Raw genomic sequence first — 18341 nt, forward strand, 5'->3', positions numbered from 1 at the left:
CTCCACTTGTTCCTTATGTAAATGAGGATACTACTATGTCACAACATTAAGTATTATAATAATTATTAATTTCTGATAGAGCTTATTACATCAGTGATGCATTCCTGTATTCCTCTTTTAGTAGATATCCTTGTGAGAAACAGATTTTGAATTTTATCCATTTTTTTGACATCTGCCAAGGTCACATTTGTTTCCTTTGCCTAATTAATATCGTTAGGTTTTTCTGAATCCTTTTTATTGCTACACTTCTAGTATACCTTGGGTTTCCCCCTTTTGACACCTTCTTTGAAGGGGGTGTTGAAATGTTTGGTTTTTTCCTCCCTGTGTGAAAAGTATAGCCTGCCAGGGAAGTGTGGTAGACATCAGGGTGTTTACAGTGAACTGAGAACAAGGCTGAAACTGCGGGAGAGGAGGGAAGGTGGTTGCTGGTACACACGCAGCACCAGAGGAGGGAGCTACTCTTCCCATGGAAGGAAGGGCTTCTGCATCTTAGAAAAAGGGTAGCATCTTCAGTAATTTGAAGGTCTTCCCGGTGAGGTGAGACCTTTGTGTAGACTCCCGATCTACGAGTTAGAGACCTGTAAACATTGAAAGAAAATTACTCTTTTCCGAAGTCCAGAAGACAATTTATTAGTTATTTCTCAATCACTAGTTTTCATTCAACTTGTAAAGATACTCTTTCGTAACGTCTTATCCTACCTCAGGTAGTCACTGCATTTAGCATTTCTTAAATGTTTATTGCAGAGAAGTTATTTACATACTGGTATAAAAAGCACCTAATAAATAGGTTATATCTTAATTATGGAGAAAATGGCCTATGAACTTTGAGAGACAGTTTTGAAGACTTTCAAAGAAAGCATTTGACAAAAACGGTGTAATGCTCTATCAATAGTTGGAGTTAGGTAGTACTCCAGAGTTACTGAGGACAATGTAACAACTGCCTAAACGAGAGACCATACCACTATTAACTTTTAGGGGTGTTGCTACTGAATCTTTCATGTGATGTAAGATTTAATTCTATATTATCAGTACAGGGGGCATTTGTTAATACCGGATGTTCTTTTTACTGTTGCTGCTGCTTTTGCTTTTTTCCCCCTCTTCTTATTTGGTTACATGTTTCAACTAGAGTGAGCATGCCTTCTCACTGAACTTGTACTTGTGATTCTACTTGATCTTTCTTTAAAATTTTATATAAACCCTTAGGGTAATTTCTAGTTCTGAAGATTCAAGCTGTCAGTACATAATTTCACATTGTTAATTAGCATTTCTCTAGTTTCTGTCATACTGGAAACATCAATTAAATAATAAAGGTGAATAAAAATTTTCCCCCAAAAGAAACCTTTTAGTTTAATATTAGATTGATATGTTGTGTTCTCTAAAATTTAGGCTAATATTAAGATTACTTTTTCCTCATTAATTGTTAAATTTACAAATGAAAGTAAATTAGCTTTGACACTTCATTTTTTAAAACTTGTATAATGTGAACATGAACTCTAAATGAAAAAATTGACCTTTCAGAGGGTATTATAAGATATTTTTCTCTTGTCAAAAGAGGGAAAAGCATTTTTAAAACTGAGAAGAACTGAAAGTCGAAATGTGCATCGGACTAGGTTAGGAGAGTCAAAGCTGTCAGAGTGTACAAAGGGGAGAGCTGGGGAGGACTCCACTGACCTCGGCTGTGCGGTCCATTCCCCTGTCTCCTCTTGGCTTCTAGTGCAGCTTCATTACCAAGCAGATATATGATCACGAGCAAGTTGCTTTTTGTGCCTCAGTTTCATCAACCTTTCACCTAGAAAAATGTTTATCCTACTGATTTCTTATAGGCCTTCTGTGAGGTTTAAATGAAGCAGATAGTCTTATATTCAGTGCTTCAAAACTGTATGTAAGTATAAGATACTAAGTATAAGATAGAAGATGGCAGTAACTATTTTTTCTTTTGCTTCTTTCCACAACTCTTGATCTTCATCTTGATTCCCATACCAAATGAGGAGTGGGCCTTCTCATCTAGATCTCTCTTACCCTTCGTAAACCTCAGCCCTTTTTGCTTCCTCTTATTCAGTCACATACCCTTTGCTCTTCCTTGGCCTGTTGATTAACTGTTTCCTTTGTCCTGCTTTCCTCCTCAGTCTCTGGGTAGTCTCTCTGCTGGTAATGGATATTCAGTCATTTGCCAACCTAGCAGCTTCTCATTGAGAATCTTTAATATTCCCTCTGCTTGTTGTGATAATGGCCCAGGTAGGCTCTTTTCAAGGACTAGTTAAAGGCGTAGAGTAAGAGTAAATAAGTGTAGGTTAGGAAGCCAACCTAACTGGTAATTTTTTAATTAACTTTTATTTTATATATATATATATATATACGTAAATACACAGTCTCCTAATTATGGTTCATGATGAGTTTGGCATCTTATTGGCATTGGTTTATATTGAGTTGTAATTGTGTTCTTTTATGTAAGTGCTTTAAATTGATGAGCTTCAATATAGAAGCATGAGAGACCTGGCTTTATCACTTGAAAGTTGCAAAATTAGGGCAAGTTTTTTTACTTCTCTACATTATACACTTTACTTTCCTCATCCATCCAAGTAGGTTCCTGACCACCTCAGCAGCTTTTTGGTTAGGATTAATGAGTTACTACTGTTCATGAAAACACCTAAGATACTGTTTGGCATACAGTAGGTGGTTTAACAAGTGTTAGTTTTCTGTCCCTATCGCCGTGGGATTAAATTATATGTACTGTTTACTTACAAATGTTTATTTTCTGCATCTTTTTTTTTTCCAGAACTATTCCATGGCAGTATATCTTGTAAAACAGTTGTCCTCGACAGTTCTTCTTCAGAGGTTACGAGCAAAGGGAATAAGGAATCCGGATCATTCTAGAGCTTTAAGTATGTATGATGAACTTATTTCATTTGTGTCGTTGAACTGTTTTGGTAGAGGTTAGAGTAGTATTTTCTAAACTCAAGAAATTTTAGGGCTTTTTAAAAATTATTAGAGCTTATCATAACTGAAAACCTTGTTTCGAGCTAGAGTAAATTGAGGCTTGAGTAATTTAATATAGCTGTCATGACCTATATTTTATAATCTGTATTTTACTGATCTTAAAATTAACTTTGTAAAGTCAGTACATGAACATGGAAGGGTATGTTACTAAAAACACATAAAGTAAATGTTTAAGCAATTCTAGGAGATGGGAAGGAAATCTTTGCATATATATTTCATGAGAATTACTTCACATTTGAGATTGTCCAGGAAGAATGTGCAGGGATATATGGTGACCACATTCCCACATTAATGAAGCAAAAAGAGAGTCAGTGGAGTGGTACAGATAATAACGAAGTGGGTTCTGCTGTTAATTGATTATGTGGCCGTGGGTAAGTCCCTCTACTCCTGTGAGGCTCATATTCCTCATCTGTAACTAGGTTTGTACCACATGGTTTCTAAAACCCCTCCAAAGTCTGGCTTCATAGGTGTTAGTGGCTAGGTGGTTCATTTTGTCATGTTGAGTGAGGTGTAGTAGTAAGGTCTGCAGATTTACTCTCCTGGCCTCAATTTTTAAGAGTTAAGGCCAGAGTTTGTCCGCTTTTCTAAAAGGTGGACTAAGGTCTTCTTTTATTCTTTTCTTTGTGAGAGAGAGATTTTTCATGGATGGATTTGGGAATGGGGCTGGGTGCTTAGGGAATAAAACTCATACAGACAAGAGTTAATATAGCTACCCTTTAAGGATTCTTGATGTGAACTGATTATAAGTCCAGCTGTCGTCTCATTTCCTTTTGTGACATAGCTTTTATCTTTTTTTATAACCTGTTTCTGTGCCAGAATAAGAAATCTGCTATCTCTGGATATCTGTATATCCACAATAGTTCATTGAAGGATTTTTCCATACTAAAGGGGCTTTTTAAAAAGGCAAATAACAATGCTGAGTCAGGAGGCACACATTTTTGGCTGACTCAGTAGGCATTCATTGACAGTGGAGAGCTAGAATGACAGCATTGGCTTGGGGTCTAGGGGAGTAGAAGCACCATTTGGCAGGGACAAGCAGATAATAAGGGATCCTGAAAATAAGAGAAGAATCTGACATCTGTTTTGAAGGAGAGTGCCAGAGAATTTTTTTCTCACACTCTAGCTGAAGTCCATGCCTGGTCATTCTACTGAGGCTCTTTGTATTTGCCACATAGTCTAGGATCTCATCTAATTAGAAAGCATTCTGGGATTGGGTGAGCCTAATTCTAGGTATGGAAAAGGTTATACCAAGAAATAAGGCAGATGAAGCTGTTACACTTGATGATGATGATGACAGTGATGCAGTAGCAGGCTGTCTTTGCACAAGCTCTTAACTCGTTCCCACTTGTAGCTGCAGCATCATTTGGAGGGAAAGTGGGGAGGTGAGCCTAGAACTGTTCTGTTTCCTGGAAGTAACCACTGTTAGCCACTGTTAAGCAGCAAAAGCTGCATAATTCAAAAGCTATTGATTTCATCTCTGATACAGTGCTGGAGGTGAAGGGTGACTGCAGATTGGGTAGGATTTTTGTGGCAGTTAATATCTTATTGGCTTCAGGAACCAAAAATACATTAGTTTGGATCCCACCAATAAGACATTTGCTGTATTTAACTAAATAACAGATTGTTTGCCTCTGTGCTATCTGTAAAGAAATAACTCTCCTAATGTATCAACTGTGTAATTAAAAGATTACGTAAAACAACTTGACAGAAGAGAATGTTGGAAGGTTTCTTAGATATTTTTGAAGAATCAGATTAAATATGAGTCACTCATCAATAAAGTCTACTGGCAAAGTTTTAGTAGTCAAATCGGGCACTATTATGTTCTTGAAAAAATAAAGTTGATAGTATTTAGACTTTTTCCAGAGAAATTCATCCTTTGATTCATTTGATTAAGTCGATTTTTATATTATAGTTTCCACGTTTGTGTAGAATTGTCCCCTCACAAGTATCACAGAAACAGTCCTTTAGTAATTCTTGGTCAACGTCCTGTTTCCTCTTCCCCTTCCTTTAAGCAGTCGCTTTACAGCTTGGCTGTGCTTGATGCAAGCACCATCCTCCTCTCTCAGCGCACTCAGTGCAGGGAAATCGGGGCCACTCGATGTGAATTCTCTGAACTGTCTGTTTCTCTCTTAATCTTAGTGCCACCGTAACTGCTTTTCAACGCACCTGCACCTGTACCCTTCCTTACTTTATTTTCTTCAGTCTCAGGAGGAAATACTCCTTTTCCAGATTAATCTTTTATCCATTTATTCTTTTCACTCAAGAATATTAAGAGTCTACTATGTTCCGGGCACAGGAGAATGTAGTATTAAACAAGACACATGCAGCCTCACATCCCCCAGAAGTTTGCAGTCTGGTGGAAAGGCAGAATTAAATAATTGCACAGGTCATTAATGAATTCCAGTTGGGACTTGTGCCTTAAAGAAAAAAGACAGGGAGCTCTAGAGGTGACAACAAGAGAACATAGTCCTCTCTGGTGCTCTGATGTTTAATACAAGACTGTAAGGATGAGGAGCATTTAAGCCCAAAGATGGGAGGGCGACATGTTAAGAGACAGGGCCAATGGAGCTGGAGTGAAGAGAAAAAGGGAGGAGAGTGGCCAGAGAGATGGCCACAGGGCAAAGTCACGTAGGCGATAGATTTTTAAGCAGAGGGACATGATCAGATTTGAGCAATAGAAAGATTGCTAACTACTGAATTGAAGGCGGGGGGTGCTAAGGCTGATGCAGTGACGGTAGTTTGGAGTGTATTGTAGAGATAACAGATAATGATACCTTGAACTAAGGTAATGGTGATGGAAGTAGAGAAAAATGGACAATTTGAGAAGTGTTGAAGTATAGAAATTGTGGTGGGTGATGTGTGGGGAGTGAAGAAAAAGGAGAGGTGAAGGTGTTCTGGGCTTCAGAAGCACCAGGTTACATGGTAGTACAGTTTACTGAAATGGAAAACAGTATTGAAATGACCAGGTTACAGGGGAGAGATCAGAGTGCATTGTTATTGTTAGACTTTTGGTGTTTGATTTGTGTATGAAATTATCCAGAAGAAGATGCTCAGAAAGAGTATTAAGAGACCCGGCTCCATATTACTGCACTCTGTCCTGTATTTTCATTTCCCTCTTTACAGGCTCTTTTTGTCAACCTTCCCCATCAAGTTCTTTTCATCCTTTAAAAAAATCAGAAAAACAAATTATTCTTGAGGTAGACCTCTGTGTTCCTCCTATTGTTCTCATCCTAGTTTCTTGAAAGAGTATTCTATACTTATTCCTATTCCTCACTGCAACCCATTGTGATCTCTTAATTCCTCTCTTTCCACTGAAACTGCTCTCACATGTCACAAAGCAACAATCTGATTGCCAAGTTTAATGCTTATCTTTTAAGTTTTTATGTTCGATGTTTTGTGTGTGTGTGTGTTTCATATCAACCACTTTCTGCTTGAAATTCTCTTCTCTGACTATTACTTCTCAATGTTTGCCTTCAATGGATTCTCTTAAGGAAAGCATGTTAAATGTTTTCCCAGGGGTTTCATCCTTGGTCCACTTTTGTGCATACTTTCCCTGAGATAATCACATCCAGTCTTGTGGTTTAAACTAGCACCAACTTCCACATAGATACCTTCACCCCAGACCTCCCCCTGAATTTCATATGTAGAAATGTGTAGCTAACTGCCTTCACCGGAACATTCTGTTGGTTCCTCAAATGCAAGTATTTAAAACTGAACTCACCAAGTTCTATCAAACCTACACCCTAAGTATTTCTCATCTGTCTTTTCTCTCTCCATTAAATCACTGTTCTTAATTAAGTTCTCATATCCTGCCTTTATTTTAAAATTTTTTTATTAAATAAAGTATTCCTCTCTTGGCTCCTCTTCATCTCTCTTCTGGTAGTAACCTAAGTGATTAACACTGATCTAATCCTTTACCATTCCATTGCAACCCATGTCTTCTTAACACCAATGGAATAAAAACTCCAACTTTGTTAGGATGACATGTGCGGCTTTCCGTGATGTGGCACATGCTTATTACTTTCCAGTGTCATCTGTATTCACTCTTATCATATTTTGTGTTTTAAAAATACTTTAGAATTATTTTGTTTTTCCTTGGTGCTTTGTGAGTATTATTCTCTATGCCTCAAAACTTCTCTGTTGCCTCCTTTGCCCAGCTTTAATTATTTTCTAGGTTTCACGTTCTCCATGAGATCTATCAGAACCCCTACTGTAGAAGAGTTGACTTCTAACTGGTTTCCTGAACATACTTCCATTAGCATCTTTACTCCCTACTGGATTGTGAGTTTCTTTGGGCAGGAATTTAATCTTATTTTTCTTTGTGTTCCTAGTGCTTAGCATAGTGCCTCTTTAGCACATAGTAGATCCTCAGATGTTTATTGAAGTAAACTCTGAAAAGAGCTACAGAATAAAATTCAGGTGTTTATACCTCTGTTTCCTTGCCTATAAAATGAAATATTGGACTTAATATGTTCAATTGTTTCCAGCCTATAGACTAATCTAATATTAAGAAAAGATAAAAATTATCTTCAGAAAACAAACCTAGAACATCACTGTCTAATGGAACAATTTGTGATGCTGGAAATGTTCTACATTTGTTTATTGAAGTATAGTTTACAAGCAGTAAAAATTCACCTTTTTAAGAGTACAGTTTGATGAGTTTGACAGGTGTATGCAATCATGAACCACATTACAATCAAAATACAGAACATCCTTCAACCCAGAAAGTGCCCCTGTGGCTCTTCACAGTCCATCTCATTCCCTTAACTCTAGTTCCCCTAACCACTGATGAGATTTCTGTCTCTTCACTTTGCCTTTTACAGAATGTCAGGTATTTGAAATGCTACTACAGCATGTACCCTTTTGTGTCTGGCTTATTTTACTCAGTATAACGCTTTTGAAGCTCATTCATGTAGTTCATTCCTCTTTATTACTGAGTAGTATTCCATTTATTCACACTTATTTGCACCATAATTTGTCCACCTGTTTATCGGTTGATTTACCTTTAGATTGTTTCCAGTTTTGCACTTTCATGAGTAAAGCTGCTAAAACATTTACATTTTGATTATGAATATCCCCATTTTGTAGACACACGTTTTCATTTTCTCTTGGGAAAATATTGAGAACTGGAATTTCTGAGTCATATGATAAGTGTGTGAAAAATAGATCAGTAATGTCCTATAAAGTGCATATACTATTTTTGCATTCCCATCAGTGATGTTTGAGATTTAGAGTTGTTCCCATCCTCACTAGTGCTTTGTCAGGTTGCTTTGATTTTAGCCATTCCGATCAGTGTGTAGTAATATCTCATTGTAGTTTTAACTTGCATTTTCCTAATGATAAGTGATGTTAAGCATTGGTTCATATGCTTATTGACATCTTTTCAGCTTCTTTGATGAAATGTCTGTTCAAATATTTTCTTCATTTCTTTTTATAGTTTGTACTTTTTAAGTTAATATTGTATATGATGCAAGGAAAGGTCAGAGGTTCATTTCTCTCCATAACGATATGCAGTCATTCCAGCGACTTTGGTGAAAAGACTGTCTTTTCCTCCATTTAATTAGCCTGGCGTCTTTGTCATAAACCAATTGACCATAGATGTATGAATCTATTTCTGAACTCTGTTATTTTCCATTGACCTATATATCTTCCCTTTTGCCAATACCGTTGTCTTGGTTACTGTAGCTTGATGATAAGTCTTGGAATTAGTCATCCAACTTTTTTTCCCCAGAATTGTGTTAACTATGTTCAAACAGTAAAGTCCAGTATATATATTAAAAATGTATAGTGACCAAGTAGAGCTTATTCCAGTAATATTAGGTTGATACAACCTTCTAAAATCAGTCAGCATAATTGACCTCACCAGACTAAGAAAGAAAAAGATCCTGTGATCATCCATAGATGCAGGAAAGGCATTTGGTCAAATTCAATATCCATTCGTGATTAAACTCGCAGCAAAACAGAAAAAGAAGGGAACTGCCTCTGTAATAAAGGGTATTTATAAAATGCTGCTAGTTAATATCATAGTTCATGGTGAAAAAGTTGAATGCTTCACCCCTGAGATTGGAAATGAGGCAATATCTGATCTTACCGTACTACTTGTGTTTAGCATTACCTTCAGGATTCTAGCCAGCACAGTAAGAAAAAAGGAGCATACAGAATATAAATGAATTAATAATTATTTCCTTTATTTGAAGGTGACCTTATTGCTTATGTAGAAAAATATCCTAAACAATCAACAAAAAGCTGCTAAAACTAATATATGAATTTAGCAAGATTGTGGAGTACACGGTCAGTTTATAAAAATAAATTGTATTTCTACTAGCAGTAAACAATTGGACATTGAAATTCAAAAAACAAGAATTTACTGTAACATCCAAAAATAAGGAGTACTTAGGGATATGTTGCACAAAATATGTATAAGATTTGTGTACTGAATGCTACCAAATGCTGCTGAAATTAAAATAAGATCTGGATAATATATAGATATACTACATTAATGGATGGTAACACTCATTGTTGTTATTGGAGAGATGTCACTTCTCTCCGAGTGATGCGTAGGTTACGTTCAATCCAATCAACATAGTAGTACGATCTTTAAAAGTATCTTAACATGAAAAGATTGGCTCAGATTGAGTCTATAATGGCAAGTGAAAGAGAAAGCTTTTTTAAAAACACAGAAATTGACAAGCTGATTCTTATCCCACCTCTGGGAGAAAGTGAACATAAAAATCTCGTTTTGTTCCAACTAACAATACTTAATATTAATGAAGTATGATATTAGGTTATTTTAAAGCATTTTACGTGGGTTAACTCATTTAATCTTTTAAAAAGTGTACGAGGGACTATTATTCACATTTATAAAGTAATGGAACTGAGGCACAAAGAAGTCATATGACTTGACTGAGGGTGAATTCTAATCTAGGCTATTTTTAGGTCCTGGCTTTACCACTACTTCAGGCTGCCTCTCTTCTTTCATTTTCTTTTTGAATTACTAAACACTCAACTTTGCTTTGCATAATGGTGATCTTTGGTATTTCTTCATTAAGTGGAAGATGAAATAGACAAAATCCAGTCAGTTACTATTCTCATTGCTATGTATGTGATGGGGTGTTGGAGCGATGTTCAGTGAAGACATACAGAATGGTTGGTAATCACTCTAGAATTCTATTTGCATGTTTATTTTGTGTGGCAATTACTTGTTATCTTTAAAAAGTACTACTAAGTTTATCTTTATAAGACAGAGTTGACTAAAATTGGGTCTAAAATAGGAAAGGCATACTTTTTATAATTTACATATGATACCAGTCAGCATAAGTGATGTGACAACTATATTTCCCAGGCTAACACCTAGGGATTTTATGCCTTTTTCATCTGTGAGGCAGCCTATGAGTTACATAGAGTTAAAAATTTAGAATTTTCAGGCCATGGAATGACTTTAAATTACCCGTTGGTATCCCTCTTCCCCATTTTGATTTAGTGAGAAATAAGTTAGAAAGCTCTGATGTACATCTTAGTTGAGCTCATTGGAGGTCTTGAGATCACAAGATTTATAGAGGCAGTTGAGTTAGAATATCCAAGATTTGGACCATCTCAAAAAATTTAGACTGTACGATCACTGTGTTTAATAAAGGCAGGATTTTAAACAGTTGGTTTGAGAGAGACAGAGAAAGATGGATTTGTTGTTCCGCTTATTTATGCATTCATTGGTGGATTCTTGTACGTGCCCTGACCTGCCACCTCAGTACTCTGACCAGCTGAGCCATCTGGTCAGGGAAGGTAGGAATCTTAATTCTCATAAACAGTTTTCAGTACACAGACATTTACTCTGACATCATTCTTTGAGTACTCCCCCCCCCCTTTTTTTGGCCGTGTGTTAACTGCCTGGGCACAGTTGTGCCACAGCTCTGAAATTCTACGATTGGCAATGTACATAGCCACTCCACATGGGCTTCCTTTCCTTATAAAGACTTTAAAATTATTGTGTCACAGTTCTGAAGTTATTGGAATATTACATGTAGGCATTTCCAGTCTCATTTTTATTTTGCAGTTTAACTGAAGTTCTAAGTTGCAGTTTTTAGAATAGATGCCTCAAGTTTCCAAATGAGAAGTATAAAGGTCCCTGTTATATTAAACTGAGTAACAGAATGCAGTTAAATGTGAAATTAATAGTGACTTCCCTATTAAGAACCAGTGACTTCCCTATTAGTGGGAAGTTCTTAATAGTGACTTCCGTATTAAAAACTGGAATTTTGAACTGACTTGGAGATTATCTAGTATGGGTTCTTATTTTGTTAAAAGTAAAATTAAATTAAGCTCAAGGAGGAGGATGAATTTGCCCAAGCTAACAGAATAGATTTATGGATAAATAAGTGTACGACTCAAATAATTCGATGACAAAAAAGCAACTGAACTATTTTTTTTATAATTTGAATTAATGTGTTTTGTTAACAATATTTTATTATCTGAGCTTTGGGAAATTTTATAAATGTTTGTTTTATAGTTGCTATTTATTAATATCTTTTAAAATAATGTGGTCATAGTTTAAAAGAAAGGGTTATAAAAGAAAAAGGGCCTGCCATAAGTTGAATATATCAGCCTAATAGAGGTTTCCTTTATGTTACTGCAGTGCAGTTTTTGCTCCATAGATGAGAAACAGGAAACGTACAGGAAATGTGGACAGTCTATAGATAGACAATGGTTTTCCTTCCTTTGTTCATTGTAGAAATTATAAAATATATAATTTTCATCTTTCCATTCAGTTGATTGGAAAATAATTGAACAGATTTTTTGAGTTCTGTTTTTTAAGGCTCCTCATCTTAAGTTCTTTGTTCTTTTTCTTATATTGCATTAGTGATGTATCTTTTGTAAATTTTTCTGTTTGTTTTCTTTTCATTGAATGTCAGTTAAAGAGAAATTGACTGCGGATCCAGACAGTGAAATAGCTACAACCAGCCTAAGGGTTTCTCTGCTATGTCCAGTAAGTGTTAACTGATATTTGCTTCCGGAAGATTTAAAATATATATTATTTTTTAATAAGTGTTTTCATCATTTGAGAAGTTTTGTTTACTTTTGAAATGTACCTACCATTGTTTCAGTTTATGAAGGTGGAAAGACATGATTTACTTAGGGGATTTGGAATATGAACAAATTTACTTATAAGTCTATAAAAATTTTTCTACTCAGTAAAACATTTAAATATTGTTTGTGATTAATAACTGTCTCTCAGATTCAAGTGTAAAATCTCCCAATAAAGAATGTTTATCTCAGTGTATTTATAAAAATTCATTTTAAAAAATATATCCTGAAAAAAATTTGGCCATGATTACAATGTAACAATTTTTCCAATAATGACTATATTGTAAGAACTTAACAGTTAAAAACTGTTTTCTTTAGCCTGAATAATTGAGTTGTTTATGCATTGAAACTAACCTAATGGATAGAACTGGAAAGCATTACGCTGAGTGAAATAAGCCAGGCGGTGAAAGACAAATACCATATGATCTCACCTTCAACAGGAACCTAAACAACAAAACAAAACAAGCAAGCAAAATATAACCAAAGACACTCAAATAGAGAACCAGCTGACAGTGACCAGAGAGGAAAGGGGAAGGAATTTCAGGGGAAAAGGGGAAGGATTTACAGAAGCTGGTGTAAAGGACACGTGGACAAGAGCAAAGGGGGGTAGAAGTGGGAGGGAGGTGGGGAGCACTGGGGGGAGGGCTGGTATGGGAGTAAAAGACAGAAAACTGTACTTGAACAACAACAATTAAATTAAAAAATAAACTAACCTAGATATATTTTTTAACCAGAAAATTAGGTCAAAATCAGTCATTTGTACAAAATAAATACAAGGCCCAAGATACTAAATAATTAAACTTGTGAGTTTTCCAAAAAGTGTTGTTAAGGTTTATTTTCTAACTAGTTTGATGTTAGGTTCACTAAGTAGTAGGAGTGGGAGATGAATGTGATTTCTATACAAAAATATGTGAACTAAATTACTTCAACATTGTGATAATCTTTTATTGTATAATTCAAATTAATCATATATAAATTAGAGAGAAAGAATGAGTGGATACAGCTGTTTCCTGGTTTACCTGGTTTGTTCAGGTACACCAGATATTGAAACTTTGATTTTTTAAAAAAATATTTTATTTATTCTTCATATATTTATTTGTTTAAATTCTTACCCAAGGGCATGTTTATTGATTTGAGAGAGAGAGAAAAGAGAGGGAAAGCGTCAGTTGATTGCCTCTCATATGTGCCCTGACCAGGGATGGAACCTGCAACCTAGCTGTCTAGGTATGTGCCCTGAATGGGAATCAAACCCGTGGTGCTCCAACCAGCTGAGCCACCCAGGCAAGGTTGATATTGAAAGCTTTTAGCATTGAGATCCTACTACTCTGTAATGAAGAAACAAAGAAATTAAACCGAAATTAAATATTATTTGTTCTGTAACTTAGTCTATTTTTAATTTATAAAACCTCAAACACAATATGGAAAAAGGCATTAGTTCTTGAATTAGTTTATAATACCATGGTGAACATCTCTTTTTTTTTTAAGAATCTTTTTTTTTTAAGATTTAATTTATTTATCTTTAGAGGGGAAGGGAAGGAGAGAAGTATCAATGTATAGTTGTCTCTCATGAGTCCCCTGCTGGGAACTGGCCTGCAACCCAGGCATGTGCCCTGACTGGGAATCGAACCGCGATCGTGTGGTTCGCAGGCCCGTGCTCAATCTACTGAGCTATGCCAGCCAGGGCAACATACCTCTTTTTTAAAAAAAAAACTTATTTTGTCTTGTGAATAACAAGGGAACTCTTGTTCATTGTTAAACTATAGGAAAAATACAGTTAAAAACACCAAGTCCTATCATTTTTTATTACTCTTTATTCCTTACCATAGTCATTTCTTAGAATATTTTGACTCCAGGCTTTTTATGTTACTATTAAGAAAATACTTTGCCAAATATATGATGCAATCATTGACAAAAGCTGAAGGGAGATATAGATAGCAACACAACAGTAGTAGTAGACTTTGATACCTCACTTTCAATTATGTATGTATGCACTTAGAAGGTTATTAAGGAAGCAAAAGACGTAAACAACACTATGTTATCGGTTGGAGTTAAGAAATTTAGGCAGAGTATTCCATCGGACAACAGCAGATTACACATTGTTTTCAAGTGTATGTGAAACATTCTCCAAGATAGACCACGTGTTCATCTACAAAACAAGTCCTCACCAATTTAAAAATAAAATCATAAAAGTATCTTCTCTGACCACAGTGGGATGAAAGTAAAAATCAATAGCAGAAAGAAAACAGGAAAATTAACAAATATGTGGAAATTAAACAACATACCTTTAAACAACCAATGGGTTAAAGAAGAAATCACAAGGAATGTAGAAACTATCTGGAGACAAATGAAAACAAAATTCAGTATACCGAAACTTAAGGGAGCCAGCAAAAGCAGTAGGAGGAGGGAAGTTTGTAGTACTAAATGCTTACATTAATAAAGAAGAGAGACTCAAACCAACAGCCTAACTTACCTTAAGTAACTAGAAGAAGAAAAAGAAACTAAACCCAAAGTCAGCAGAAGGAAGGGAATAACAGAAATTAGAGCAGAGATAAATTAATGAGAAAAGAAAAACAGTAGAAAAAATCAGTGAGACTAAGAGTTGACTTTTGAAAAGATAGGCAAGATTGACAAACCCCTAGCTAGATTAAGAAAAAAGAGGAAAGGCTCAAGTAGCTAAAATTAGTGATGAGAGAACACATTACAACTGATGTCATAGAAATGAGAAATATTATGAAAGACTACTGTGAATAGTTAAATGCCAACAAATTGGGTGACCTAGAAGAAATGGGTGAATCTCTACAAACATAACCTATCATGACTGAATCCTGAAGAAATAAGAAATCTGAAGTAACTAGTGAGGAGGCAAAGGAAAGCCCAGTTCCCCACAGCTTCACTACAGAATCATACCAAACATTTAAAGAAGAATTAATACCAGTTTTTTTTTTCACTCTTCCAAATAATTTAAGAGGAAAGAACACTCCCAAACTCATTCTGTGAAGCTAGTATTGCCCTGATCCCAAAACCAGACAAAGACAAACAAGTTTTAAAAGCCAAAAAACACCTATGTCAGAAGATCTCTGATGGATGTTGATGCGAAAACCCTTAACAAAATACTAGCAAATTGAATTCACCAGCACATTGAAAGTATACACCATGACCAAGTAGAATTTATAGCTGGAACGTAAAGGTGTTTCAGCAAACAAAAATCAGTCAATGGAATATACCACATTAACAAAATGAAAGACAAAAAAACATGATCAGCTCACCTGATGTAGAAAAACATTTAACAAAACTCAGCATACTTTCCTGATCAACACACTCAACAAACTAGAAGGAGGCTTCCTGAATGATAGCCAGATAGGCAAAACCCACAGTGAATTTCATACTTGGTGTGGAAAGACTAAAATCCCTATGTCTAACAGGGATATCCAACCTTTTGGCATTCCTGGGCCACACTGGGAGAAGAAGAGTTGTCTTGGGCCACATATTAAATACATTGTCACATGTAATCACAAAAAAATCTCACAGTGTTGTAAGTAAATTTATAATTTTGTGTTGGGCCATTCACAGCCATTCTGAGCCATGGATTAGATACACCTGCTCTAATGGGTTATGGCCAGGATACCCACTCTCACCACTACTATTCAACATAGTGCTGGGAGTTTTAGCCAGAGCAATTAGACGAAAAGGAATTGACATATAAATTACAAAATAAGAAAATTATTTGTTCACAGATGACATGATTTTTTATGTTGAAAACCCTAAAGATTCCACAAAAACTGTTGGAACTAATAAATGAATTCAGAAGAATTGCAGAATACAAATACAAATCAGCAGTCAGAAATTAGTTACCTCTCTATACTCTAACAGTGACCAGTCTGAAAATGAAGTTAACAATCCCATTTACCAGTCTGAAGTTGAAGAAAACAATCCCATTTACTATAGCATCAAAAAGGATAAAATATTTAGAATAAACTTAACCAAAGAGATAAAATTATCTTCAGATTCAGTGCATTCCCTTTCAGAATTCCAGTGACATTTTTTGCCAAACAAACAAGTCAATCAATCAATCCTATAATTCTTATGGAATCTCAAAGGACCCCAAATAGCCAAAACAGTCTTTTAGTGAGAAGAAAGTATGAGGCCTCACCCTCCCTGGTTTCAAAAGATAGTACAAAGCAACAGCAATTAACATGGTGTGGTACTGACATAAAGGTAGATGATACAGACCGGTGAAACAATATGGGGAGCCTAGAAACAGACTCTTGCATATATGTCCATGTGACTTTGAACAAAGATACCAGGACTCTGCAATGGGGAAAAGACAGTGTATTCAATAAATGATGTTAGGAAAACAGAACTGTGTATTTGAGTGCAGTATAATGAAGTTGGACCCTTACTTTGCAATATATGCAGAAATTAACTCAAAATGGATTAAAAACCTACAACATAAGACATTGAACTATTAAACTCTTAGAAGAAAACATAGGGGAAAAACTTTAATTGAATTAGCCATGATATTTTGACTATGACATCAAAGCACAGGTAAAAAAAAAAGCAAAAATAGACAAATAGGACTATAGCAAACTACAAATTTTCAGCCTGTCAAAGGAAATAATCTACAGAGTGAAAAGAAAATCTGTGGAATGGGAGAAAATAATTGCAAACCATGTATTTGATAAGGGATTAATATCCAGAATATATACAAAACTTGTACCACTCAACAAGAAAATCAAACGCCTGATTTTAAAATGGGCAAATGTCTTGAAACAGACCTTTCTTCAAAGAAAATAGAAAAATGTCAAGCACTTGAAAAGATGTCCAATATCATTAGCCATTAAGGAAATGCACACACATCAAAACCACATGAGATATCATTATGCATCCATCATGACAGCTGCCACTGTGAAAAAAGTAGAAGATATCAGCTGTTGGCAAGGATGTCAGGATGCTGGAACCCTTGTGCGATGTTGGTGCGATGAACGTAAAGGCTGCAGCCGTTCTCGAAGACAATATGGTGGTTTCTCAAAAAATTAAATATAGAATTACCACATGATTTGGCTTCTGGGTTAACATCACAAAGAATTCACAGCAGGATCTCAGAGAGATAATTTGCACATCCATGTTTATTACAGTAGCCAAGAGGTGGAAACAACTGAAATGTCCACTGAGAGATGAATGGATAAGGAAAACATGGTGCATTCATACAGTGGGATAGCATGTAGCATGAAAATGAAGGAAATCCTATCATATGCTAAAACATGGATGTACCTTGAGAACATCATGATAAGCAAAGTAAACCAGTCATAAAAACATAAACAGTGAAATGATTCCACTCATTTGAAGTATATGAAGTTGTCAGAAATCATAGAAACAGATAGGAGGTGGTTACCAAAGACTACAGTGAGGGGGAATTGGTGTTTAGTAGGTATAGATCTGTTGTATAACAAGGTGAATATACTAAACACCACTGAGCTGTACACTTAAAATGCTTAAGGTGGTAAATTCAATATTACGGGTTTGGGGGGTTTTTTGACCTCGGTAAAAAAATACTGGCCAGGAGTGAATGGGATGGGTTCCTAAGTAACTAGATAAATATAACAGGCTATGCTGTAAACGGAATCTGGTTTTGTTTTGTTTTGTTTTGTTTTGTTTACCATTTAGGAAAATGGTTCACAGACTTAGGTAGGTGGAGGATAGGAAGAAGACAAGGATTTTTAAAAAAGGATATATGTTTATCCTATTTTCTTTCCCACAAATCCTGATTTATCCACCCTCCTCCTCCACATTTCTTGCCACTCCATTCCATTATAAAACACCAGTACAGAAAATAGGAGAAATTTAGAAAAGTGCATAAGCTTCATCTCCAATTTAAATCACTAGAAGTCTTGTTTTCCTGCAATTTTATTTTAAAATGTATATTTGTACTAATGTATATATGATATTTTTGTCATTTAACATGTAGATGAAGCATTTATTCATAAAAGCAAGTGCTACGGTATAAATCTTGTCATTTTTATTTATAGAACTAGTTTTGAATTTTATAATTCAGGTGATCTTTGCTATTATTAGAAATGTTAATCACATTTTACTTCCTTGAACCTCTTCATTTAGTAAGCCAGGTTTTACTTCTTTCCATATTCCCCCTGCTAATCCCTTTTTAGTTTCAACAATTTTAGCAGTTTGTTTTAAATTGACATCTCCTTTCAAAATTCCTATTATAGGGAAAAAACTATATATAAACCATAATTATAATAATTTTATGG

General features: G+C 35.4%; 1 protein-coding gene across 3 annotated transcripts in view; it reads left to right on the forward strand.

Annotated features, from left to right (window-relative positions):
- Positions 1-18341, forward strand: part of PIAS1 (protein inhibitor of activated STAT 1) — a 108310-nt gene that overhangs the window by 72272 nt on the left and 17697 nt on the right. For all 3 annotated transcript variants that reach the window (XM_037054219.1, XM_037054217.1, XM_037054220.1), the window contains exons 7-8: positions 2777-2882; positions 11904-11977. In XM_037054219.1, coding sequence (XP_036910114.1) covers positions 2777-2882; positions 11904-11977 — 180 coding nt within the window. The remainder of the gene's footprint in view (positions 1-2776; positions 2883-11903; positions 11978-18341) is intronic.

This window comes from Sturnira hondurensis, unplaced genomic scaffold, assembly GCF_014824575.4.
Source record: "Sturnira hondurensis isolate 20B ecotype Veracruz unplaced genomic scaffold, ASM1482457v3 Scaffold0008196, whole genome shotgun sequence".
Classification (NCBI taxonomy): Eukaryota; Metazoa; Chordata; class Mammalia; order Chiroptera; family Phyllostomidae; genus Sturnira; species Sturnira hondurensis.